This window comes from Rhipicephalus sanguineus, unplaced genomic scaffold, assembly GCF_013339695.2.
Source record: "Rhipicephalus sanguineus isolate Rsan-2018 unplaced genomic scaffold, BIME_Rsan_1.4 Seq225, whole genome shotgun sequence".
In the NCBI taxonomy this organism is placed as follows: domain Eukaryota; kingdom Metazoa; phylum Arthropoda; class Arachnida; order Ixodida; family Ixodidae; genus Rhipicephalus; species Rhipicephalus sanguineus.
In genome coordinates, this window is record NW_023614810.1 from 295,430 (window position 1) to 322,816 (window position 27,387).

The 27,387-nt window shown below is 47.5% G+C and overlaps 1 protein-coding gene across 1 annotated transcript in view; it reads left to right on the forward strand.

Moving 5' to 3' along the window:
- The window catches only part of LOC119376791 (prothoracicostatic peptides), a 233,173-nt gene extending 211,720 nt beyond the window's left edge, over positions 1-21,453 (forward strand). Inside the window, exons 3-4 of the mRNA XM_049411487.1 lie at positions 1,065-1,199; positions 21,435-21,453. Coding sequence (XP_049267444.1) covers positions 1,065-1,187 — 123 coding nt within the window. The 3' untranslated portion in view covers positions 1,188-1,199; positions 21,435-21,453. The remainder of the gene's footprint in view (positions 1-1,064; positions 1,200-21,434) is intronic.
- Positions 21,454-27,387: the final 5,934 nt, after the last annotated feature.

The window sequence follows — 27,387 nt, forward strand, 5'->3', positions numbered from 1 at the left end:
AGATTTGTTTATTATTTATTTTATTTGCATCATCCTGATTTTTTTTGGTCACAGACAAAATGATGATTTTTTCACTCACAACCAACGACCCCCGACACCGACGCCGCAATTTCTGCGAAACGAGCTCTTTACCGCTGTCGCGTTAGAACAGAACGATGAGAGAAAAACAGAGAAAAGACAGGTGGAAAGAAAAACAAAAGAAGGCCGCCCAGCTACGCGCTTCCTTGAGGCTTGCACCACTAGGGCGAAGCCGCTCTAATTTTTTACAGCGAAAGCTGCTATGAGATCACAACAACAGCCGATTTTGGCGCCGTAGTTTTCCGCCGCCGCCACCGGTGTCCGTAACCGCTATCGCGAGAGTAAGAAAAAAAATATCCAGGAACGAATGGGATTTGAACCCGGGCCCGCTGCGTGGCAATTCTACCACAGAGCTGCGCTGGTGCTCGGAACTCCTTCGCAAAAAGACCCTATACAGGCGTCATGTTGGGCAAGGAATCAGTCAAGAAGTGTATATAGCGTGGTATAAAAGTAAAATAACAACCAGGCGTCAGACAATGCAAATTGCGCAAGGAGTGGGTCGTTGAATGCATCCAACCCATTACAAAGAGCTCAGCCATAATCCTTCATCGTCATCAGCCACAGCACAAAGTGCACATAATGCCTTACAGGTGTATAGCGGGTACCACGCTTCTCAGCACAACGACGAATAATGGTATAGTGGGTGCTTCGCTCTTCACAAATATTATGATTTATGGCATAGTGGGTGCTTCCTTACTTCACAAAAGTTATGATTTGTGGCGTAGCGGCTACCTTCCAAGTGTACTCGTATTAGTTGCCCCAAGAGAGTTTACAACAAGCTCACAAAAGGCCACTCTTCCAGCTTTCGCTGTGACTGTGCTGCGTGTTCGGCGCAGGCCTGGCGACTTTTTATCATTCTTATTATTCACAATGATAATAGACGTCATGAAACTTCGTAGGACAACTTAATGATTTAAAAGCACGTTTTAAAGGTAGCGCTGGCTCATCGCAGTCAGAAGAAACACATAGCTGACTTTGGCGTGCAGGCTTTGCTGCTGCGTGCCGGAGAGTCTGGAGAAGGCGCAGGACACGGCATCAGCGCTCGTGCCGCTGGCCCGGCTGTGTTGCGCGAGAACCACTGGAATGACCTCAGCGGCTACTGGGGCTGAGTCCCTGCCGAGGTGAATGCTTTCTTTAATTGCCACTCCTCCTTTTGTAGCGATATTCTTCAGTGTATTCCTGCGGAATTGGGAAATGAAGCTGCGCTACCAGAAAGGAACAGCAAAATAAAAAAGATTTGACGAGTGAGTGTACTGCGCATAGTCCTTTCGAGGCGTAATTGAGTCCTATACCTCGCGCCATTAAACCAATGCACAAACGTCGGCGGATGCATGAACTAGCGAGCACGTGATTGTTCTCATCATCATCATCGTCATTTGCTGCATATTAAAGGGCACTGCGGGACGAAGGCTTCTCCCAGTGATCTCCAGTTATGTTGTGTGACGCGATTCCTGCAAACTTCTTAATTGCGTCACTCCATCTGAATCGCTGCCTTCCTTGACCGCGTTATCCACCCCTTGGTAGCCATGTCGTTGCTACAACTGCGCCACCGGTTTTCTGTTCTGCAATAGCGAGGCCGGCCCAGGTCCATTTCATTCGCTTCACGTCAACCTAGAATTCGCAGTGCCTATAGACTGTCAACGACCACCAAGCGGACATCAGGAGAGTCCCCCACGAGGAGGGACAGCAGACCACTAATTGGCAGCGCTGGCAGCCGTTCCCTTGTTCGCCTGTGCTAGTCCGATTGTTAACGCGTTGGCAGGAAAGAAACACTACGTCTTGCATATTTCCTGCATCAGTGAACAACCGGGTCTTCCCGGACACGAGAAATCTGATTCGTTCTTGCGAGACGGCCAGTTTTCGTGAAAATACGTATCAAGTCGCGCTTTCGATGATAGCCCACAGCGTGCACATATCAGCTTCGTGAGTTTTCTGTAGCCACGTAGGTTAGTTAAATGTTATCGTCTGACTTTTCAATTCAAACTCATCCTGTTTTACTTGCATAACATTCGTCAGTGTGTTTTGTAGTGCATGAATCCCATAACACTGTACGTGGGAAATCGCGCGGGCTCACGATGTGCTCGTCTATAACCGAGCAATCTCAAATTGGCGATATTTTAAAATAGGGCGCTTTATCTTTTGTCAGAAAAGCGCGGTTATGATTGTGCGAGCGACGTTTCAGTTATTCGAGGACGCTTCCGCTTCACGGCTATCAGGAAGCGAACGCTCCCAACGCCGTCCTTCACCTGTGGTTGCAAAACCAGCGCTGCGCGCCGCTTCGTTTTTTACGTTTGTTGATAGGCGGCAGCACAGTGAAAGTGATTTTGTTGCTGAAAGTTTTGAGAGCAAGATGTTCTCCCGAGCCCAGAACGTTTCTCTAAAAGGTGACGCGGAGTGTCGAAGTCTTTCGGCGGGGGAAATTCTTCAGATTGCTTTCAGCAGTGGTGTTGAAAGGAATTATCTTGACGACGAGGATTTTTCACAGGACGAGAAGGCTGTGAATACACCGACAGTGACAGCGACGATGAACGATCAGCTGCAAACTCATGAGGAGCGAGTGCCCCTCGTGCGTTAATGTTTTTTCACGCTCGTTAGTCACTTTGATTGTATTTAATATAATATACTTGAGCGAGATCAAAATAAAAGCATAGTTTTTGTTCTGCATTGCATGTAGCGCAACTTATTGTAGATATTATTGAGCGCCGCATGCCTCCAACACACTCGAGCTCGACCAGCAGAAACGAAATGGTTAGAGCGATGAAACGTGCAGTTACGGCCATGATCAATTCTAGTCCATGCAGTTTTCTGTAGCACGCACAGAATTTCGCAAAGCATCATTGATGCAAAGTAACGGAGCAGAAATATAACCTTTCACACCGCGGCAATTAATTAGGTGGCGAGCATTTAGCACTTTCCATGGTTTGGGAAAGTATTTTGGTCTCATATCCATTTCAGTGCAGCTCATGACCTCAACCGGTGAAAGTGCCACGGGCCGTACGTCCTATCTGTCCCTATGCTAACAAACGGGTTGACCCTCCTCCGGACGCCATCTTGCATCGCACAGCGCGCCACGTGAAGTTCGTGGGCATTGCGAATATTCGCTGTCCGTTCCCTCATCCGTTCGGCTGTCTTCTGATCTCTCCGTGTTGCGACTAACATGCTCGTGTATTGCACGCTGCGTGGTTCCTAACTTTTGCATCGAAGCTCTATATAACTAGGCCATTGGTAACTCCGCGAACTGCGAGCTACTCGTAAGTCCGCGAACGATCACCTAATCAACAGTAAACTATCATCATCATGAGCGGCCTTTGCCTACAGAATAAAAAAAATAGCGACCACACTGATTTTAAACGCCAGCTATCGACTGGGCGAATGGGTTCCTGTGACTGCGACCCTGAGAGTGATAAGAAACACGTCTGAATGTACAGTAACTCTGTGAACCTAGTCAACAATTACCTACTCAGCAAAAATCCCTAGCAAGTATATACCAAAAATATTCGGCAGGCTGCACTATTCACCACTGGTTCAGTAAAAATAAACGGACAAAAACTAAATGAAGACCTTTATAAGAAAATAAGCACATCATCATAATCATTAGCCTGACTACGCCCACTAGAGGGCAAAGGCCTCTCCCTTGTTCTGCCAATCAACCCGGTCCTGTGCTTGCTGCTGCCACGTTATATTCGCAAGCTCCTTGATCTCATCTGCCCACTTAACTTTCTGTCTCCCCTCGCGCGTTTGCCTTCTCTTGGAATTCAGTCAGTTACTCTTAATGGTCAGCGGTTAACTTGCCATCAGATAGATGTCCTGTCCATGTCCATTTCTTCTTGATTTCGACTAAGATGTCCTTAACACCCGTTTTTTCCCCGATCCACTCTGCTCTCTTCTTGTCCCTTGAGGTTACACCTATCATTTTTCCTTTCCATTGCTCGCTGCGTCGTCCTCAGTCTAAGTTGAACCCTCTTTGTAAGCCTCCAGGTTTCTGCTCCGTATGTCAAATGCAGTTGTTATATACCTTCCTCTTTAGTGATAGTGGTAAACAACCATTCATATGAGATTTGAGAATGCTTGCCGAATGTGCTCTGTCCCATCCTCATTATTCTAGTTATTTCAGTCTCATGGTTCGGCTCCGCAGTTACTACCTTTCCTAAATAGACGTATTTCAGTTCCAGTGCCTCGCCGGCTATCTCAAAGCGCTGTTCTCTAACGGGACTGTTGCACATTACATTAGTTTTCTGCATATTAATTTTCAGACCTACCGTTCTGCTTTCCTTGTCCAGTTCGCTAATCATGAGTTGCAATTCGTCCCCCGAGTTACTCATCAATGCAATGTTATCAGTGAAATGCACGTTAATAAGGTACTCTCCATTAACTCATATCGCTGACTCTTCCCAATCTTGGGCTCTGAAAACCTCCTGTAAGCACGCGGTGAATAGCACTGGGGAGATCGTATCTCCCTGCCTTACACCCTTCTTTATTGGAATTTCGTGGCTTTCTTCATGGAGGACTATGGTGGCTGTGGAGCCGCTGTAGATTTCTTCCAATACGTTTATATGGTTCGTTTACGCCCTGATTCCGCAGTGCTTGCAATACTTCTGATATCTCAACCGAATCAAATGGCTTCTCGTAATCTATGAAGGCTATATATAGGGGTTGGTTATCTTCCGCGCATTTCTCTATCACCTGACTGATAGTCTGAATATGGTCTATTTTTGAGTAGCCTGTACGAAATCCTGCTTGGTCCTTTGGCTGATTGAATTCTAATGTCTAAATTCTATTAGCTACTACCTTTGTAAACAGCTCGTAGACAACGGACAGTAAGCTGATGGGCCTACAATTTTTCAAGTCCTTGACGTCCCCTTTTTTATGGATTAAGATTATATTAGCATTCTTCCAAGATTCTGCCACCCTCACCGTTAAGAGACATTTCTTATATAGGGTGGCCAGTTTTTCTAACACAATCTGTCCACCTTCTTTCAACAGATCTGATGTCACCTGATCCTCACTTTGAGGAATGGAAAGAGGCTTTGCCTCTTTCCATTCCCTCTAAGGCTTTCTTTACTTCCCATGTCGTTAATGGTGGGATGTCCGTTTCCTCTGAGCTACTACTACTTCTTACAGTAACATCTTGGTTGTCACAGCTACTGTACAGATCTCTGTAAAAATCCTCAGGTATATACATCCTATCCATATTGTTAGTGACCTTGCCTTCCTTGTCCCTTAGTGCATACATCTGGTTTTTGCGTGTGCCCAGTTTTGCCTTCACCGCTTTGAGGCTGAGCCCGTTCTTTAGAGCATGTTCAATTATCTCCATGTTATATCTTCTTATGTCGGCTACTTTATGCGTATTGATTAACTTTGAAAGCTCTGCCAGTTCTATTTTGTCCGTTGTGTTTGAGTCTTTCATGCTTTGACGTTTCTTAATGAGGTTTTTCGTCTCCTGGGAGAGCTTGCAGTGTCCTGTCTAATGACGGTACTTCCGACTTCCACTGCACACTCCGTAATGATGCTCCGTAATAAATAAACGAAATAAATAAATATTTGCACTGACAACTAAATAAGTAAATAAACTAAATATAAAAATCCGGCAGATCCCACGCACCGAGGGATTCGATGTAATGCGAAGCAGCCAGCAGAGAGCAGCATACATCGCGTTGTTTCTCTTTGAGGCGAATGAAGTCATTCATGTCATTCATGACATCTATATATGCCATGTTTGGCATGCATGCACGCATGTACAATCTTTTATAATGGAACGTATATTCTGGTATATACAATGCATGACCTGTCGTTTACGTTAGTCACGCACTCATCTCATGCCATACCAATTAGTGTATATCCAGTTAACAAAACGGCCGAAAGTGCACCAAGACAGTGAATGTAAATCATGCCGTACATGACATGCATGTTATGATTTGCGTGCTAGGACCTGTCAATTATGTTCATCATATAGTCTGCCTATGTCGGCGTTGTCTCTCGCGAGCGAGGGCGCGTTCTCGTTTTTTTCGAGCTGGTAGTTCAATGTTCATCGCAGAAAGGGCGTTTCCATAGTCAATGCGCGCACTTCGCTCTCCCTCGCCACACGGCGAGCGCTGAGGCCGTGGCGCCCTCTCTTGAGCTTAAGCAAACGGACAGAGCACAACGATGCACGCGGAGACAGCAGACGACGATGCCCGCCGACACGCCGAGACCCTAAGGTGCTTCGCCCCTAACAAAAATTTGGTCTTACAGAGTCATTTGGTCTTACAGAGGCTTTGGTCTTACAGAGTCCGGCCGTAATCATAACAGTACTCCTGCCGCGTTATCAGTCAGAACAGTCGGCCGTGAAATCTGAATAATAATAGTGGCGTACAATCTAGTGGAATAAATCCCGGCAAGATTGTGACGCATGTTGGCGCCCGACCTGTAACCTTGCCAAAATGCGAAACGCTGTCTCTGGCAACGGACAACCGGCAAAGCGGTTGCTTGCAGTGAATTTTTTTCTCTTGCAATATGTTGATAGTGGCCCACTTATCACGGCTGGAAACCTCCCTTGCACACGACGGCTCTCGAGGTCGTTTCAGTGATTTCAGTGGCGGTCGAACTTTCAGCGACCGAAACACGAGAACTGGCGCTAGGCCTCAGGCGCGCCTAGCCTCTCGGCAAAAATACGGCCTCCACGTTTATCGTGAAATTGTCCGCACAGATGATGTCCATCGAATGAAAGTGCTTCATGCACACACAAATGCTTCGAATCGGAACTGAGGTCGTCCGTTTGTTATTTGCAATAGCACTAGCCTCAATAATATCGCGACTCAACTGATTATGACTGCGGCCCGAGATGGTATACATGTCAAATGCTGAAGTGTATCCACAGGATTTGCAATGCACAGCAGCATTGTAACAATGCTCGCACAAGCGATCATTGGCACACCTACCGGTCTGTCCTGTGTAGACCGCATCACACGGCATGAGAGACATACTCACCTCGGCACAGGTTCACTCAATAAACCTATTCAAATGCCTTTTCCCACATACGGGTCGCATGTCTTTCTTTGGGTTTGTAAGTTTGCAAGGACCAGCTAGCTTATCCGGAGCAGAAAACAGGACACTGGTATTTGCTCTAATCGCGATCTTCTTCATATGGTGGGAAGCTTTGCGACCGTATAGTATCACGCTTATTTTTTTCCCATCGGATATTTTATTACTGTGAAGTAGTGATGCAGAACTATCGTTAAATTGACTATGGATAACATCAATAGTATCTTTGAAACTATCGATAGTGTAAACAAACTATCGATAGTACTACTATCGACAAACTATCGATATTACAAACGGTAGTACAATCGTTAATATCGCTAGGGATATTACTGCCACGTGGGTTTATTGCTTTGTTTTGATGTATTCAGGTTTCAACCACAAGGTCTGTTAGCAACGTTTGACGCAGACCGCGCCGTAATGGTTGAGAAGCTTCACGATTCTTTCAGATCATTCTGTTAAGATTACGCGCCGGACGAGAATAGCTAAGTTTATTCGAGAGCTTACGCGAGCACCAGCAATAACACTGGAAGGTTCGATGGCTGATGCATAAAAGATGACACGTTCCACCGATAATCAGATTACTCGACGGCCGACGACTGTTCTCGCCGCTATCAGTGCGCAGGGTGTATCGCTTGTATTTTGAGTTTTCATTTTCTAGGCACAATGTTCACCCAAATGAAGAGCTCCGTATTTTCGAGTCTTGCTGCAGTATTCTTCACCGTCACAGCCACGTGACAATACTTTCGATAGTGGTGTGACTAATAATGCTGTTGCTGGTCGGCCATATTTTAATATATAATAATAAATGTTCAGGTTTAACGTCCCAAAACCACGACATCATTATGAGAGACGCCGTAGTGGAGGGCTCCGGAAATTTCGACCACCTGGGGTTCTTTACGTGTACCTAAATCTAAGCACACGGACCTCAAGCATTTTCGCCCCCATCGAAAATGCAGCCGCCGCGGCCGGCATTCGATCCCGCGACCTGCGGGTCTGCAATCGGGCACATGACCACTAGACCACCGTGGCGGGTGGCCGGCCATATTGTCAAAATATTTGCGATAGCCTACGATTAGCTTCGCTTAATTTATGGACAATTTTTTTGCGAGAGAAATAGATTATTTCTCTCGTAAAAAATTGGTGGAATATGTGCATCAATAAATTCACATCCAAAAGCAACCAGTTACACCCTACAATTAACAAATTTAGTTCTTGATATCTTTTTTAAATTTTGAAATCATAAAATGCAATTTAAATTTGAAGCCGTGCTGTTCCACCACATGTAACGCCTTCCTTTTCGCTACAGCCACTACAGCACAACAGTTTGACTTTATGATCATGTGTGAGCAAAGCACTCAGGTGAAGAACACAAGCATGTCAACTTTCTTGTTCAGCCTGCTCCTCCGGCTCCACTATGTACCACGCGCGCGGGGAAGCAAGTTTATTCTGCAATGAGTTCGCGCTGTTGGTTTTATACTATCGATAGTATCATCGCATTTTCTATCAATACCGCTATCGATACTATTTTTTACAAGCGATAGTTCGATAGCGGCTCAGCTATCGACAGTATCGATAGTACCATCGATAGTTCTGCATCACTACTGTGAAGCCGTGAGCGCCTTCGTGACTCATTCATGAAGCACTCTGCCACGGATACCTGTAGTGACATCGGATAGCCTGCCTGCGATAACCGCTTACTCTGCCGTATAAAATAGTGAACATAGCGTGCAGGGGCGTAGCCAAGGGGGGGGTTGGGGGGTTCAAACCCCCCCCGAAATTTTTCAGTTTTGCTTGCGTATATATGCACGCACACATACAAACGCACGCACGAACATACATAAAGTGTGGTTGAACCCCCCCCCCTCCCGAAAAAAATTTCTGGCTACGCCCCTGATAGCGTGATGGCACGACTTAATCAGGTCGTTTTAAAGCAAGGAGTGGTAATTCCTCTTTTAATCAGCTTGCAATGCGCTGAATTGTGTTCACAAGAGGCTTTTGTGACCGCCGTTCCTAGCTCACAATACTGCTGACACATATCTGACAACAGCGTCAATATTGGACAGCTCTGCTTCAGGCAAGTTGTTCCAGTCCGTTTTAATCCGCGGGAAAAACGCATACTTGAAAGGGCTGGTTCTAGTGAGAAAGGCATCAAAGATTCAGCATGGCGATGACTTGTTCGCCGTGCTTGGAACGGATTTATAAAAGGGTACAGGTGAAGAGTGAAATGGCTATTTTTTACTAAGAACATGAACTTGTCTGAGAATTTTCCGCGGTATTGCAACATTGTAATGTCATTAGTTAGCATTATGGTTGCTGGGGATTCAGTTGACCAGTATTTGGAAAAATGAATCTTACTGCTTTGCATTGTATCATGTCCAATGCGTCAGTGTTACGTTTGATGAAAGGATCCCCACAATGCATACATATTCTAATTTAGGACGGATTAGCGAGTAATAAGCTGTTAGACGAGTGTTGTAAGGAATCTGTTTTAATTTAGGCCTGATAAAACAAAGTTTACGGAAAGCCGACTTACAAATGTTAGAAGCATGCGTGTTCCAGGATAAATTGTTAGTTATGGTGACACCTAGATACTTATATTGATTAAAATCAGTTGGAGGTGTGGAAGTGATGTTAGATTGAAAGGATAAATGGTTAATCTTTTTGTAATTTTCGAGAAGACTCATTTTTAGCATTTAATTTCATATTCCATTTTAAACACCAGGACGCTGTTTTGAGTGCTAGAATTGAGCGCTACTTGGTCTTCACCGCATGTTACTTCATTGAACACCACACAATCATCAGCCAACAATCTGATTTGCACAGGCGCTGTAATTACGTTATTGATGTCATTGATATATATTAAAAATAATAAGGGTCCTAAAAAACTGCCCTGCTGGACATCTGAAGTTAAGGAAGTTCACGTGAAAAATTATCGATTACAACAAACTGCTCACTGTTAGTCAGATAGGCTGTTATCGTATTATTTAGTGATGCTCGCAAGTTAATTTGAGTTTTGTTTATAAGGTTAGAGTGCGAAACAATGTCAAACGCTTTCCTAAAATCTAAAGAATTGCATCAATTTGCCCGGATTTGTCAAGAACATTAGCAAAGTTGTGAACGATGGTAGTTAATTGGGTAACAGTAGAAACGCATTTACGAAAGCCATGCTGATAGATAGAGAGAATATTTCTGTGAGTAAGGAATTTGTTAATCTCTTTGGCTATGAAATGTTCCTGTAGCTTACAACAGGACCATGTTAGTGATATCGGACGATAGTTTTTAAACGTGTAGTATAACACTTCTTTGCACATGCACGGCACGTGCCTTCAACCAGTCGCTAGGAAGGAATGCTGACGAGAATTATGCAGGAAAAATGATAACTAGAAAATGGGATAACTTTTCTGCATATCTGTGCAGATACACATTTGGTAAACCATCCGGACCGGGCGAATATTTAGTTCTCATATTAAGTAACGTAGAAACTACACCCGGTTGCGATACTACAGTGAAACCTCGGTGATACGAATCTCACGGGACCACCAAAAATATTCGTATCATCCAAAATTCGTATCAGCAGAAAGCATGAAAAATTATCATGCGACAAAAAAAAATGAAAAGCTGGCGTACATTTTCATTTGTTGTTTTTCAGGGCCACAGCAACGTCAGGAAGAACTCTGAATGATTGTCAGTTAAGCTTTCAGGTGTCGGCAATCATACCACCACTCATTAATATACGGCCTGTAAGCGCGTCTTTGATTAATGAACCAGGTGCGTTGTGACCCGCGGCAGCAGTAGCCCCGTCTGAATTCTAGCATGCTTTTTCGCATGACGCAGGAGTACTATAGCTGCGGCAAGAGTGACGGAAGAAGTGGTTTGGCGGGACTAAAGTCCCTAGATTTTCCCAGGGAAAAATCTAGGGACTTTTGGCGGGACAAATCAAGGCCACAAAATTTCAGAACCATGGTCCTATATTATGCTTTTGTGATCGCGGAGGTGTTGGGGATGTTTTTGGGAGATTTACGGCCGTGCCTGCACAAGTGCGACCCTAACAGTCGCGCATGTTGACGTTGTGAGGCCTGACTCCTTCGCCAAGACCGTCCTCGCCTTCTTTCGGTCCTGGTCCTCCTTTCATTGGATTTCTGGTGCACGAGGCAGGCACGTGTTCACGCAGTACAACGACAGGAGCCCACGTCGATGCGTTAGAAAAAAAAGCAGGGCGCCAATGTCCTCTGTAATGTAAACGCGAACGCACACGGAGGCACATTAGAGCCTCAAAGATTGGCGCACACAATCTCGGAGGCCGTGACGTGGCTCTGAAGGTTTATTCTGACCGCAAGAGAAGCATTTTTCTTACAACGTGATTCTGACGATTTGGCTGTGTCCACGCTTGCGTTCCCGCGCTCGCACATACTTGGTGCGTCTTCCGCGACAGCGCGGACACAGCACCTCTTCGTACCTGGGCGGTAGGGTACATTCGTATCAAACGTCGCAGGTAAAAATTGATTCGCAACAACCATACTCCATTACATTGCAGCCCAATGGGCCTTGGCCGGGATCAAAGAAAAATTCTGATCACCCCGAAATTCGTATGAGCTGTGATCGTATCACCGATGTTTCACTGTATATCGGACGGCACAATATATAGCATATGATTTTGCGATTACCGATCACAACAACTAGAAAACACACTGTAAAATTTTTGTCGAAATCTTCTGCAATGCTGTGTTTGTAGACGACCAGGCATCCCTCGTGCAAAATTTGTTCAACTGTCCTCGTTTTAGATGCGAAGTATCTTAAGGCGGAGCTCAATCCGGTGGTGGTGGTGGTGGCGGTGGTGGTGGTGGTGTGCGGCGTGACCACCCTTACTGCGCATGCGCATACCCTCCCCATCCCCTCTCCACTTTCCCTCTCCACTTTCCCTCTCCCCTTCCCCTCTCCGTTTTCCCTCTCCCCTTCCCCTCCCCACTTTCCCTCCATCCCATCCCCCTCACTCTTCCCCCCCCCTCCCCACTTTCCTCTCCCTTACCCTCCCCACTTTCCCTCTCCCCTCCCCCTCTCCCATACCCCTCTCCCCTCCCCCTTTCCACTCTTCCTCTGAAACGCGGGCTAGACATGCCGAAATTCTCTCCTGCGCAACGCCGCGATGAGCTCGAGCGCATGCGCGTCCCCTCCCTCCTCTCCTACGCTGCGTCCCTCTCGCCCGCCTGTCGACCGCGTTCCCTGCTCGCCCTGTGAGAATTAACGTCCAGGCTAGATGGAAGATACGACGCGCGTAGCGTCCCTCTTCGCGTTCCACGACGCGAGGTCAGTAGCATGCCCAGCGAACGCCAACGGAACGCGATCGTGCAAGTGCTCCGGCTTCGCATCGCCTCATGGTCCCCTTTAGCGGGAGATGGTGTAATTTTTTCTTTCAAGAACCCAAAACTTTTCCGGTGCATTCCGCATGAAATCTGGAAGCGTATGCTGAAAGTACCTTTGCGCTTTCCACTAAGTGGTTTAATTTAGGTTGGATGTTCAGAACAGTGTTACGAGGGGCACCTTGTCGGTTTTTCTTTTAAGCTGCAAGGCCTCTCGCGTCATCTAGGGAGTTTTCTTTGCTGTTTTCCTTGTTTTATCAGGAATGACTTTATAAACACAGTGTATGAACATTTTTCTATGCTTATTCTAAAGGCAAATAATATCATCACCATGGAAAGTGCTGAGACAAAGCCAAGGTAGTCCAACACACTCTCGTCTCTGGCGCGCTAGAAGTCTTCAGCAGTAACCTCACTGCATCGTCTAATGCTGCATGAGTGCAGTGGACAAAAAAATGCACCATGTAATGGTCAAAGACCTGGTTCAACGGATACATAAAAATCACCGATTGCTTTACTGACAAAGACAAGATCACGTATAGTTGCCGACGTGCCTTGAACGCGTGTTGGTTGATTGACAATTTGTTTCAGGTTTTGGTACAACACGATATCACTTAAGTGTTTAGCATTTTAATTGCAATCGGGATCAAAGCATCAATTCTCCCAGTCTATTTCCGGCAAATTGAAAACTCCAACAAGAAACATTTTCGTGAGAGAACGATGTTCGCAGAGGTCATGCAAGGCCTGTGGGGACGAATCAGGAGGGTGGGTTAAGACAAACAGCAACAATTACATCATATTCCGGCAGCGTGTAAGCTTTAAAGTAACGCATTTCGCAATTTCTGCTTGACGCAAAAGTACGACTGGTATATCTTCTTTGACCAAGATAGCCACCCCACCTCCTCTCATACGCCTGTCACGGCGAAAACCCAACAAGAAGGGGGGGGGGGCAGGGGGACGACCGCGCCGTCAATATCTTCATGTAACCATGTTTCGGTTATCACAACTATCTGAGGGGCGTACCTTAATATAATCGCCTCTAGTCGGTCACTTTTATTAACGATACTGTGCGCGTTTATATTGAGGATTCCCAGTTCTTTGCAACTTTCAAGGCCAAGTCACTTCTGTTTAGCAGTTCGGCGGTTCCGAATGTTAATTCTTGCGTTTTGGGCGTCATCCCAGATAAATATGTTATCGTCGACACGCAGTTTGTCATCCATTAAACTGACTTTTTTTACGAGTAATCATTTTGCAAAAATATGGCAGTCCCTTTAAGTGTATAGGCATTCTTTAGAATTGTTGTTTTTCGTTTTAGTGCTGAAAGGAAATTATTACGGACCGTTTTTACCGGGTTTACTGAGACTGTGAATCCTGCCAACTGATGTGCATTGAACGCCGAGCTTCCTCAAAAACACATCGTCTAAGCTTAGATCTCAACACAGAATCAGTCTATTCTTTTTTTAATACCGAAACCAACCATGCTTGAACGCCTACTTTTGCTTTCCAAATCTGCCATCTTCACTTCTAGAGATTTGCTTGTATTTTGCAGAACGTCAACGGGTGTAACTCGTTTTTTTTTAGTTCGGAAAATCGTGCGACCTAGTCGGCCATGAGCTTTTCTATATTATTCTACTGTACTTCTAAGGGCTGCCACGTCAGCAACTGGCCTATTTTGACCAGACAACAATTCTTTTAGCAAGGCTAGGACCGAACTTGGATTCCACGTCACCACAAATGAAAAGCAAGCACATACCAAAGACATCGCTTGCAATGCTAACTAAGCGTGTAGGCACGTTAAAACAAACATACCGCGATACAAAACAGAAGAATGGCCTGTTAGACCACATGCTCGCTCCCGGTGCCCGTTCGACTTGTGAGTGACAGGTCGAACTCAAAATAAATATTCGACGCTTTTGCACTTCTCGGTTGCGAACGTCCGCGTGTAGTTGGTACTCCTCTTCAACAGATGTTGCAGTAAGAAGTCAAATTTTTTTTTACTGTAAGCCTCAATGAAACAGCTACCCCTTAGAAAATACGGTTTCTTTATAAATGGTAGTATATTATCGCCACAGCAGCACCAGGTTGGCTTGCTCGTGATTCAAGATTACGCATGCCAAGCAGGAATATGAGGACTGAAGCAGATGTTGGGAAGAGACGCTGGCATATGCTCTCCCGCTGCCTCGCGCACGTTTACCTGAAGTTCTGGGAGGGGCGCAAGGAGCAGGTGGAGCCTTTAATGGCCCGGGCGCGCCGTAGGCTTTGCTCTCCTCGTGACCTGGCCACATTATCCCTTCCGAAGACAGTGGCGAGTTCGACCGTGAGTTCGCCAGAAATATTTTCTGCAGAACTGCCCATAACCGAAATACGCATGTCCCAATGTAGACGGTAAGTGCAGAAGGCATTAGCACATCATATTTTGAAGAATTCACACATATCAGGAGCATAACGTTCTGCGAGTGCGACGACCATTCAAATAACACACGAAAGTCTTTCCAGTGCGCTTTTTGGACAGCGAGAGTGTAACAGGAGTCGGCTCTCTAGTATGAAGGCAACATTCAAAAGAGACGAGGCGCATGCTTACAAATGTCCGGCAGAAAAGACATCACAGTTTGCTTGTTCACCAAAGAGATAAAAACTCGCAGTTTAAGGAAGCGCACTTTTCTTATAGCTTCGGCCAGGCGCTTTTATCCATTTTCTACGGGGTTACTACAGTCACAAATAATAATGCTCTTTTTATTCTTTCTTATATGCCACGCCCAGCTTTTCAGAAGTCGGGTTTATGCGAAGCATCGTAAAACGGTAGTGGCACGTCGCTGTTTTGCTTATAGAAGTGTCGTCTGTGCTGCGCGCTTGATTCGCCAGCCCTGCAGAAATCCCCAGCAGCCGAATTCACGAGCAGACGGCGTTTTACGAGACACTGACTATTATTTGCAGGCCCAAGTTGGAAGGAAGCGTGCTCATCTTTTATTGCCCGAAAAGCAAAAGCAAACCTGTTGGCCACAATGAACTTCACGATGGCACGAAATTCACCGACAAGTGGAACTCGTCATGCGCAGAATGGCAGACTCGTATGATTTCTATCGCCGAAGAAGACAGAACACAGAGCCGATTTGTTAATACTGACGGCATGTGGCCGGCTACAATCCTAATTCAGCGTTCATCGTGGAATTTTGTAAGTGCATTACAGGCCACAAACACAAAGGAACGCGAAGAGCGAACACTCCCATAGGGCCCTGCGGTCCGGCTGCCACGCACTGCCCAAGAGACTGGCAAGATTTTCCCTTTTCAATTTTGTACGCCGTGTTTTGCTATGTTTCGGTACCCATTTCGAAAGCAACGCTTTGGATGTGCTAAATATATTTAACGGCATCCTCTCATGAGACAAGCGAGAATATTATATTTTATTGGAGAATGCTGTATTCATAGCTGCATTAAACTCGCTCAATGGATCTTTATTCCTTTTTTTTTTTCAAAAAAAAGTTAGGCGTTCCAGGCAGCTACGATGCAAAACGAAAATTCAACGCCAAGCACATGTCACTTGCATCATCTCTATCTGTACTTGCAGTGCGCTCCCTCCGTACACTGTACACTGTTCTTGCAATGCGCTCCCTCCGCCGGAGCTGCACCTGGTGGCAAAATAAAGAACCTCATGCACCCAGTCTACCAGGCTAAATGATTCTCGTCAATAGGAACTTCTTCACAGAGGCGTAAATCATAGGGGCGTCAGGGGAGTCCTGACCCCTCAGGCTGGGGAGGGGACACTCCTTGACATTTATGTTTCAAACATCATATATGAATCGATTGACAGTTATGTATAACGCTGTTTCCGTGAAACCAACACTGAAATCTGAAGCCTTCCAAAGAGCAGAATCGAAGAACAAAAGTGAAAGTGGCTTACCGTTTCAAAACGCACTGTAGAGCACGAACATTCTTAAATGCTACGGGTTACTTCTGACGAGTCGCAAATGTTTATTACGCTGGGCTCTAAGATGCAAACTAACAAAAGAATCCTCCACCGCTATAAATGCTGATGATTTAGAAGGAATTGACACCAAGTATAAATGTCCGATTGCTCGTGTCTCGCGTGCGTTTCGTACACGAACATTGCACCTTCAAATCCGTCGACGACGTGGCAACGGTTCTCGGGAACATGCGCACTGCCCTCGAGCAGTATTTCCAGTAAGTAGAGAGGGTTGTCTCGATCACCTTGATCATGCCCGTCTCTTCCTGTAAAGCTGAGTGATCGCTGAGAAGACGAACGACATGGCTGCGTAGTGAGATGCGGAAAGAAACGCCTGGACTGCGTGGCTCTGGCACATGTCCTCAAGGCATTGTGGGCATTATAAATTTGCCAGTGTTGAAAAACTCTCCAGCGCGTGTGGCATCCGCGCACTCGTTTTGGGGCTGTCTGAAAATGCTAAAAACTAGTAAGCCTGTGGACGCCAGTCGAGTGCGTATTTTGATCTCCTCGTAGACGAAAATAGCGCTGGATGAACAAGGCACGAGAAGAGGATACACAGCACAAGCGCTAATTTTCAACAAAATGATTATTTCTGCATGTGCACAGCTACTCGTACTGAACACCTTACAAAAAACACAGAATCACACATGTGCACAAGTCGCTATCTCCAGTCGCTATCGCCCTGGCATGTTTATTTAGAAAGGTCAGCTCTTTTTCACTCAAAGCTACAGATGGGCAGCTAACGCAATTCTGACCCGCTCGTGATATGGCGGCTACCTCGATGATTTCTCGTTTAAGGGAAGACTTACATCTGGATGAAACCTTGCACCTATCGAAAATAGGTTCACACCCACAGTCGCGACAGTGCACATCAAGATGACCTTGAATCGCGCAGTATTCACATTGTAGTAGTGTTCTCCGAGCCGATCGTTGATGCATCGGCCAATTTGGCCGATGTGTACTTTATCACAGGAGATATGAATCTGGTGCACGACACAGCATTTTCATGGGATTTCGCACAACCTTAGGCAGGGGAAAGAAAGATGTACCCTAATTTGCACTGCAAGCTTTGTTCCGTCAGGCGAGCGGACCTTAACCACATTATGTGGCAATGCAAAAGTTACTCCCCTCTCCCGAGCCTTCGTAAACAATTAAGTAGTCAGGAGTTGTGGGAGGTTGCCATGCGCAGCTACAACTCTGCACTACAGAAGGCTATCCTGAGGTGGACTGAGGTAGTAGAGGAGGCCTACCGCGAGTAGAATCCCTCGCCTTCATCTCGCAGCCCCTTTCCCTTAAGATGGGATAAATAAAGTTATTTCTCTCTTCTCTCTCTCTCGCAGCACCTTAAGAAGGTTGGCCCGAGTTCTAATGTTGACGTTGTTTCTTCGGCACCTAGGAAGCTTGCCTCACTGTACAAACAAACCAACGCTGTCTTTATTGAAAAAGACGGGTGTAAAACTAAGCACAGACAACGTTTCACAGAATGTACCCAGTGTGTCGTGTACCCGATCTCTATCTCCTGTGGTATAGTTTACATCGGCCAAACTGGCCGATGCATCAACGATCGGCTAAGAGAACCTATTTTCGATAGGTTGCAAGGTTTTATCTCGATGTAAGTCATCCCTTGCACGAGAAATCATCGAGCCAGCCGCCATATCACGAGCGGGTCAGAACTGCATTAGCTGCGGATGTGTAGTTCTGTGTGAAAAAGAGCTGACTTTTCTAGATAAATATGAACACGATAGCGACATGAGAAGGATCTGTGCGCCAGTGTGATTCTGTTTTTGTAGCGTTAGCTACACTTGCCTAGGCGGAGCCGATTTCGCGTGGAGCGTCATGAGCCGTGCTGCGCATGCGCGAGGATCAGTGATGTCACACAGCTGGGTCACCGGAGCTGGCATCTCACGCGCTCTCCGACACCGCCGCGGGCGGCTCGCCGCTGCTGGTCTGCGCCGCATTCGAGAGGAGTGACGTCGTAGACACAGTGGCGCCCGCGCGCGCGCAGCTACGCGCCTTCGCTGTGCAGTCGCCGTCTGACACTGCACTGCGGCCGCTTGATAGCGCCTCTGACTTGCGTTTGCAGGTGGGTAACGCCATGGCGAAGGAGAGCGCAAATGCTGCTCGACGGCGCAGAAGAGCCGAGAAGCTTATCTCATCGGATCCCGAAGTAGTTGCCTGGCAATTAGCGGTTCAGCGCACGAAGAATGAACAGAAGAAGGCTAATAATGCTAGACAATCTGGAAAGCTAATATAATCAGCTGAACCTTTGCTAACGCTACGTATATCCTGGCATAGCCGAGCTAAGCCACTGCAAAATTTTTTGTAGGGTGTTTATTATAAGTATATAGTTGTGCACATGCAAAAATAAATATTTCGTTGAATGTTAGCGCCTGTGTTGTGTATAAATGCCTAAAAATACCTGTTTTCAAAATCGGCGCCTATGTGAACACTAACTACTTATGGTGGGTGCAGTTTGAGAGCGTTATTTATGTTAACGGGAGACACTGACTGTTTGCAACTCTATGGTGTTCAAACTAGTCCTCTGTGTGCAACTAACTCCTGGAAAACAACCGCTAGCAGCAGCGAAGTGGAAAGCGCCGGCCAGCATACGCCGCCGCGTTGAAATGGCGCGAGTAGTCGGCGAATGCGAAACAACGTAGAGCCGTTTGGGGAAAGGAGTGAAGAGCAAAAAAAGGATGTGGACGCGTTTTCTTTTTCCTTTTTAATGTATTCACCGGCAGGGGAGAAATTGACGCCACGCGGCTCAACCAGACCAATAGGAGGCATTCCTCCTTCTGGTCTCTTAACGCTCTGGCGATCAGCGCATGCGCGCGCGTAGCCAGATGTTTTTCGGGGGGGGGGGGGCACTTGCGGAAGGCCTTCACTATTCGAGAAAAACACCTATTTGCATTACTTATTAACAGTAAAACACCCCCCTCCATAAAACTATCGGGGGGGGGGAGGCTTTAGGCACCCCCACCCTCTGGCTACGGGCCTGGCTCCTGCTCTTCCTTTCTCAGCGATGCCCAACAGAACGACACGCAGCAGTGTGTTGATTCGATCGTGGACACTTGACTTGTCATGTTACAGAATAAACAGAGAGACTATGTTCTGCGAACTGTGAGGGAAAAAGGACAATTTCGAGCCTATGTTCCGAACTGTTGGCGCCTTTATGCCATCATAAACAAGATTTGTGTTTTCCTATCGTACATAGGGGTTGCGCACGCCTTCGTCTGAAATTAATTCAATTTATGTAACAATTTATTATGCCTCTATTAAAGATGTTCGTGGCCTAAAACGTTGCTTTCCCTGCCCATTCCTGGCGTCTAAAACGCGCTTTTTTAATGCCTAGCAATCCGGCCTCTAGTGATTACTCATATTGTAGAGCATATTTCTTGTTCAATTTTTAACGCCTGTTTATTTTGTAGCGCATACGTGTGCTCAATACCCCTCAGCTGGGTCAGCTGGGTCCTAATTTGCAAGTGTCGTTCGACCGGATTTTAGAATACTCAATAACACAAAACAATTATGAGAGATGTTTACCTATGCCAGTTTTCTTTTTAAACTTAAACTAGCATGATATTAACTTTTCTATAATTAAATAAAAAACCCATATTTATAAAAATGATCGCGATATCAACATGTGTGTCCCCGCTTGCTTTTTCTGGATTTACGACCCTGCTTACGCATGTGCCTTTCACGCAGAGGTCCCGAAGTTTGGAAAATTTTAGTAAAGCCGCCCGTATTTATGGGTATGTCATCAGCAGTAGGTTCAGAAGATTACCTTTAAAGGGGTCCTGAAGCATCCCTTAGGCTTGTTAAAAACACATCCTGCGGAAAGCTGACACGGCTACGAACTGCTCTGCCAAATATTGCAGTAGTGCGCGCCGCGTAAAGGCTACAAGCGGAGAGCGAAGTTGCAGTCTTCTCATGCGCCCTCTTATCAAACAGAGGCCGGTTCTCACTCTCGTCGGTGGGCGGACGCCTGTGAGTTGACTTCACGGATCGTTTCTCCGCTTAGCATGAGACATAGCGTCCTTATTGGCCAATAGCCGACATAAATCAAGAGCGGTGTTTGGATCAGCTGCGCTTGTTCCCGTTGACACTGCGTATAATAGTTGCTGTAGTTAAATAAAAAGGCTGAAATGTGGAAACACTTTGTTGCGAGTTTTCAAAAAGATGACTCCTTCTGGTAGAGGCCAACTGTCGTCTGCTGAACTCAGCGCGCCCGCGCACGTTCGAGCGTAACCTAAGTTTGGTCACACTGCCTTTTCGGCATCGCAGCCTCTTGTGCCTAGCTCAGTGGCGTAGGCAGCAATTTTTTTCGGGGGGGGGGGGGGCGGGGGGAGGGGCACTCCTTGATCTGACATTGGGTCCGGGCAATAAGGGGGTCGAGTATCATTTTGTGCTCTGTATACCATGGGGAAAAAATTTTCGGGGAGGGCACGGGCCCGCTCTGCCCCCCCCCCCCCCCCCCTGGATACGTCACTGGCCTCGCTTGTTTCGATTAGTTTGAATGTCATAACTGGCCTCAAATCTTACAAACTTGTGCGTAGCGTTGAGTTCTAACGCCACGGATCTCGTGCTGACTTGATCAGTGCGTGCACAGATCGAGTTACAAGAAGGTTCTTAATTAACAGCCGGAGAGCAGCCCCTTGTGAACCATGAGGGTTGGATTATAGCTTAGGGTTTTAACACTATTATTCTTTTGACAGAGAATGCACACGATCATTTAACGGATAAGACACTTCACGTCAAAGATACGAAGAGGATTCAGCAGTAAGGTCGAAATAATACAACTGAATTCCACTGTCAATTCACTGAGAGTTCTTGCCGTCCTTGTCACTGAGACGAGGGCGGCGCAAAGCCCATAACTCGTCAAAAGACTGGCTGCCTAGCCTCATTAGCGTAATGTCTAGCCTCATTAGCATAATGGTGAGACGCTCATGAGTTATGAAAATCATAGATGAGCGCTTGTAGTGTCTCACTGCTCAGTGATTGGCGTTCATCTTGTGTCGCAGGTTTACCACCGTGTGCCCCGACGACCGAAAGCCCTTGGTCGCCTCCGCTGGTCCCTCGAGAACTGGCAGACATGTGTACATAGGAAACCAACTCGGGCCGACAAGCACACGTGTCTGAAATCACCGGCGCCTGATTGCTTCTGTTCGTGGCAAATCGATAGATTCATCGTGACATCTGTGCTTTCGTTTGATATTCCATTCGCACTTCCTTTTGTTCGTCAGCCTGTCATTTGAGTCACAGCCACTAAAATGAAATGTTTCCACGTGAACGACGTGTCAGAAGACGACATTGCGGCACTCCCTGCTCTCCATGCTGACGGCTTGAGCTAACCACATACTTCACCGCCGTGAGTGCGGCCACACCAATAAAGGCAACCCTTTGCAAAACAAGCTGACGGACTCTGTTTTTTATTCGTCAGGTATGTGCGCTGAATACAATGCGATCACGTGCTCCGTGACGCCACCTCACAAGAAAAAACCGTTCAACACTCGCCGTCGTGGCTGCGAGCGGCACTGGCTAACACTCGTAGGATTGCGTAAAGCATCAATACCCAATCAAGTGGAGGGAGAAAGCGACCGCCGCTTCAGCTCGATTGTTAGAGTATCCTACAACGTTGTCCGACTGTCGTGGGTTCAATTCCTACCTGCAGCAAGTTGATTTTTCATCTACCTAAATTCATGTCGTAAGCACCATACTACAGTTAAAGCTACAAGTAATGCCTCCTATGCCTCCCTTAGCTTCATTGTCATTAGGCTGAGTAAAAACAGTCATCTTTGAGTGCGTCACCAAGTTTTCGGTATGTTTCTGAGTACTAATTCAACTGTTTCCCTTCAAGATGATTCGTTCTCTGATCGATGGCTTAATGTGTAAAAAGCACTTAGGTGAGTCTTACACACGACACCCTAGTTCAAGAATTTTCATCTCTCGAAGCGCGCTTGTACTTCATAAGATTACGCTAGAAAACGTGTTGCAGAGCAAGCACGTTCAGCGTGGCAAACAGCTCGGCCGTCGCGAATGGCCTTCCTTTGTATTAAAAGGAATTTGTTAATCTTGCGTTTTGATGGCTTCCCCATACAAGGTTACAATAGTTTATATGAGGGACGAACATCGAATTATAACGTGACTGTTCATCATACGGTGGAAGTACCTGCGGAAATTTAATAGTATACACAGCCTTTCCCAGCATTTCGCCAACAATCAACATGCGTGTTCACGTACTGATTAAAAATCACACCGAATGTGTCCTGCACAAGTGCTACCTTTCCGGATCCTAAGTTAGACTGAGGTTACGACTTACTAGGTTTCACGCAGGTGTGAACAAAACAGTTTTCAACTTATGCTAGTCCATTTAATCATGTTCGCCGCGGTGGAATCAGTGGTTAAGGTGCTTGGCTGTTTACCCGAAGGTCGCGGTTTCGAACCCGGCCGCGGCGCTGCTTTTCGGTAGAGGCCGAATGATAAAGGCCCTTGTACTGTGCGATTCCAGAGCACGTTAAGACACACCAGGTGGTCGAAATATCCGGAGCCCTACTCTACGGAGTGCCTTATAATCATCTGGCGGTTTGGCTTACACGCCGTAAAATCACAAACAGTAATATTATTATAATAATGTTGTAAAGCCAGTATAGGTCTAGTAAGTTCGGCCATTAGTAGATTCCTTTCTGCACAGATAGAAGTTTAATAGTTCCTTGCTGCGCAGCGCGAAAGGGAAAAAGGCGGAAACTGCTATTTTTGTTCACACTGCAACGGAAAGACACAGATAAGCACCAAAGGTAAGGCGATCGCTGGTGCAAGTGAAATCACTCGCAGCATTCCAACAAGAGGTACTGCTGCACACGCCTTGAATAAAATCGCATCATGGCGGAAAGCCACGTCACTTTACGTCACGGGGCATTCCGCCCTCCGTAACACAGCGGCCGCCTTTTCTCTCCTGGCGCATTCAGGGGCATTAATAGAAATTATATCCCAAATACGTGCTAGTTTAGAGATTTAATAATAATATTCGGGTTTACGTGACGACACCATGACATGATTATGAGGCACTGTAGTGGAAGCATTTGGACCATTTGTGGCGCGATTTTCTACACGTTCTTAAAACGAACGGAGGCGGTCCGTTCTATCCAGCCGCACGCGATTGGCCACTTGTAGGCCGTGACGTCTGTCACGGTGACGTCCTGTCAAAACTGGAGGGCCGAATTACTCCGTTAGCACAGCGAAGGTGAGGGCCATCCTATGGCGTTCTTCACTTTTCGCAAGCGGGAACAGAAAGTCTGCACTAATAACAGAAAGCGATGCGCCTGTGTCAACCAAGGCCAGTCAGCACGTACCACCTTCGTAAGAGCGCAAAACTACACACAGGGACAGCAGAAAGAAACACTACGCAAGCGCTTGACTGCAACTAAGCGTTTTTCGGAAGCGCGACATATGAAAAGGAAAGAAAGAAGACAAACAAAAGCCCGCGTTGTCATACCGATTATTACTCATCCATTCTTTCTTACTGTCCCTGTGTGTAGTTTTGCGCTTCTTACGAAGATGCATCTATACCAACTAGCCTGTTACACTTGTTTACTCAGCCTACCCGCCCAAATCTTTAACTAGGTGCGGCCGGCGACTTTCCTGTGTGTCAGCGCCATATGATGGAACGAAGTTGCAAAAATTGTTTTGTGGGCATGTGCTTCGTGGGCATGGCTTTGTGGGCATGCACTTGCCCTCACTCTTTTTGGAACTTAATTCAGTGATATGGCGAAGACACAAAGAATTGCCGCTCGCGCACGCTAGTTAAAGATTTGGGCGACTGCATGCCTTCAGCATAGACCAACGCATATTTGACGGGTGTTCCGGAGGAGTTTATGAAGTCCGAAAGATGCAGCTCTCCCTTCTGAGATGCACTGTTTTTCCTCTCGATGATCAGAGGTCGAAGTAGCCGGTCAAAGTGGTGAAGCAGAGCGCCGCAACGGTGAAGCGAGTGACTACGCGGCAAACGGTAACAGCCTGCGCCGAAGTTCTGCGGAGACTGTGATCGCAGTGGACTGCTCTGGTATGGGTGCGATAGTGTGGTCCACTGATACAAACTCATCTTGCTGACAATCGTCGTAGCCTCGTCCTTTCATCTTACTGACGGCGTCGGCAAACGTTGAAGTATGGCCCCGGATGCCGCAACAGAAACAAACTGGACGAGGAGTGCGCCGGACGTTGCAAGGGTGAGGCGGTGCTCTTGGTGTGAGAGGGTTGAGCGAAACCGTGCAGTGCAGTCGCCTGTAGGGGTAACTGCTGGGGCGGGTGGCAGTGGTGTTATAGCAGCGACCTGCACTCTAAGAAATATCGAGTAAAATGGCGTCCTTTTGTCCCACAACAATAATCGTCATTTATTTTGCCCCTCCTTTCCTTGCACTATCGCCGCGCGCCCCGGCACTTTCTGGTCACGAACGACATGCGCGCTATCAGCGTGACATAGCATTCTTGGTAGGAAAGTGGCCAGCGCCGAGTTTTCAAGAAAGGAAACGCAGCAGCCAGATGACGATTATTGTTTTGTGGGACAAAAAGACGCCCTTTTTACTCGATCTTTTCTTAGAGTGTGTGCGTAAGTTGACGAGTGGTTGATGAGCATGTACAGATGAGGAGATGAAGCGCATAAATAATGCTCCTATTGGCCGCGAGATGACCCTGTGGTCAGCAACCGCCGATGCTTTAGCGTGGATCATCGCCTGTGCGTGTGTGGAAGTGCACGGGGCTGCTGTTTCTATATCGTCATTGTGTGTGGAAGAAGAAGTGCACCCTGGAAGAGCTAGCTACCATCGTATCGTCACGCTACACAGGAGCGGCTCGTGCTGAACGTTGTGTTGCTGTTTTGCTGCTGGCTGGCTTACGGTTCTACACTGTCATATTACAGTTTCTCTTGTCCACGCCGTGTCTCAGCTCTTTATTATAATTGGTGGAGGTTGCTAGGTCTTCTGACAATCCTGGAGTTGCGCAACCGGACTCTACCTGCCGCCATGACCACCGAAACTCACACAAGCCCGCCGCTACCTGCTCCGCAGGCCACCGCATGCTCCGGCGCGGTTCGTCAGCGGGACCCTCCAATATTCAGCGGCACTGATGACCACGACGTGGACGACTGGCTGTCTACCTATGAACTTGTGAGTGTCCTCAACAAATGGGACGACGCCATGAAACTGGCCACTGTCGGTATTTACCTCGCCGGCATTGCTCACTTGTGGCTTCGGAACCATCAATCCGACGTTCCCACCTGGACCGCGTTCAAGGCTAAGTTCAGCGAAGTCTTCGGCCGTCCTGCTGTCCGCAAGCTTCGCGCGGAACAGCGCCTGCAGTCGCGCTCTCAACAACCTGGCGAGACCTTTACCAGCTATATTGAGGACGTCATCGACCTGTGCAAACGCGTCGATGCGACCATGGCCGAGGCGGACAGAATCAAGCACATCTTGAAGGGCATCGACGAGGACGCATTCCAGATGCTGATTTCGAAGGGCCCGGGTACTGTCGCCCAAGTCATTGAGCTGTGCCAAAGCTATGACGAGCTCCGCCGGCAACGCCTCGTCACCCGCCGCCCTGTCCAACATCAGGAATCGTTGTCCGGCTTAACTCCCTCGCAAGATCCCGTACTCCTCTCGCAGATTCAAGCTTTTGTGCGCGAGGAAGTTGCTCGCCAGCTCTCACTAATCCCCAACCTGCCGGAGCGAAGTACGCCGCTCAATCCCGCACTACAACGCCTCATACAAGACCAAGTGTCTGAGGTTCTTCCACCAGAGCTGCCGCCACCAGTCACCGCACCGTTGACGTACGCCGAAGCAGCAGCACGACCACGACCACAGACGTTCCGCGTGCCGCCTCCGTTGTCTACTCCTGCTTACGCCACGATGCCGCCACGACCTCCGGTCCATCGGGTCGCCAATCCTTGGCGCACAGCCGACAATCGGCCAATCTGCTTTTCATGCGGTCTACCCGGACACGTTGCACGCCTGTGCCGCCGCCGACCACTACATTCACGTGACGACCCCCGCGCACCTGATTACAGCCACACGTTCTCCTACGCTTCAGACCGCGAGTTGCCCCTTCCACGACCAAGCCTTCGACCAGCTTCTGACCGTCGTTCTCCTTCTCCTCGTCGTCGCTCGCTCTCCCCGATGCGTCGACGTCCATCTGCAACCGACACGGAAAACTAAATGGCGCAGTTCCCGAGGCAAGAACTGCGTCATCGTCGCAAAGTACAAGCCCTCTTCTTCCGCCGCCGAATGTTATTAATGCCGTTCTCGAAGGTGTATCTGTTCTTGCTCTCATCGATACGGGTGCCGCAATATCTGTCATAACCGAAAAATTGTGCCGCTCAATCCGAAAAGTGACGACCCCCTTCTACGGTCCGTCTCTTCGCACTGCCACAGCACAGCCCGTCCAGCCTGTTGCGGCGTGTACTGCCAGACTCATCATTGAAGAAGTACCCTACACAGTCGAGTTCGTCGTACTTCCGCACTGTTCTCACGACATTATTTAGGTTGGGATTTTCTGTCCCGTCACCAAGCCGTCATCGATTGCGCCCGTGCAGAAGTCGCCTTCTCATCTCTTGCCGATGCTTTACCTGCTGGCGATCACCTTTCCTGCGCGAAGTTGGTCATCACGACGACACCAGATCCCTCCGCACGCTACTGTCTTGGCACCTGTGTCATGTTCCGCTGCCTCCGAAGGTATCGCGCTCTTCACGCCTTCCGCTGCTTTCGTTCATCGCCACCTCTCACCGCTCCCAACCGCTCTGCTTACCCTTCAAGGTGGTACGACCGACGTCCCTGTGGGCAATCCATTCCCATTCCCGATTACATTGCTTCGAGGTGAATGTATCGGCACAATGGAGCCTTGCGAAACCATCACGTGCGTTCCTGATGGTTCATCAGAGGTCAACGCCCTCTTCTGTATCCCTTCTGGCGCATCGGCCGGTGACGTTTT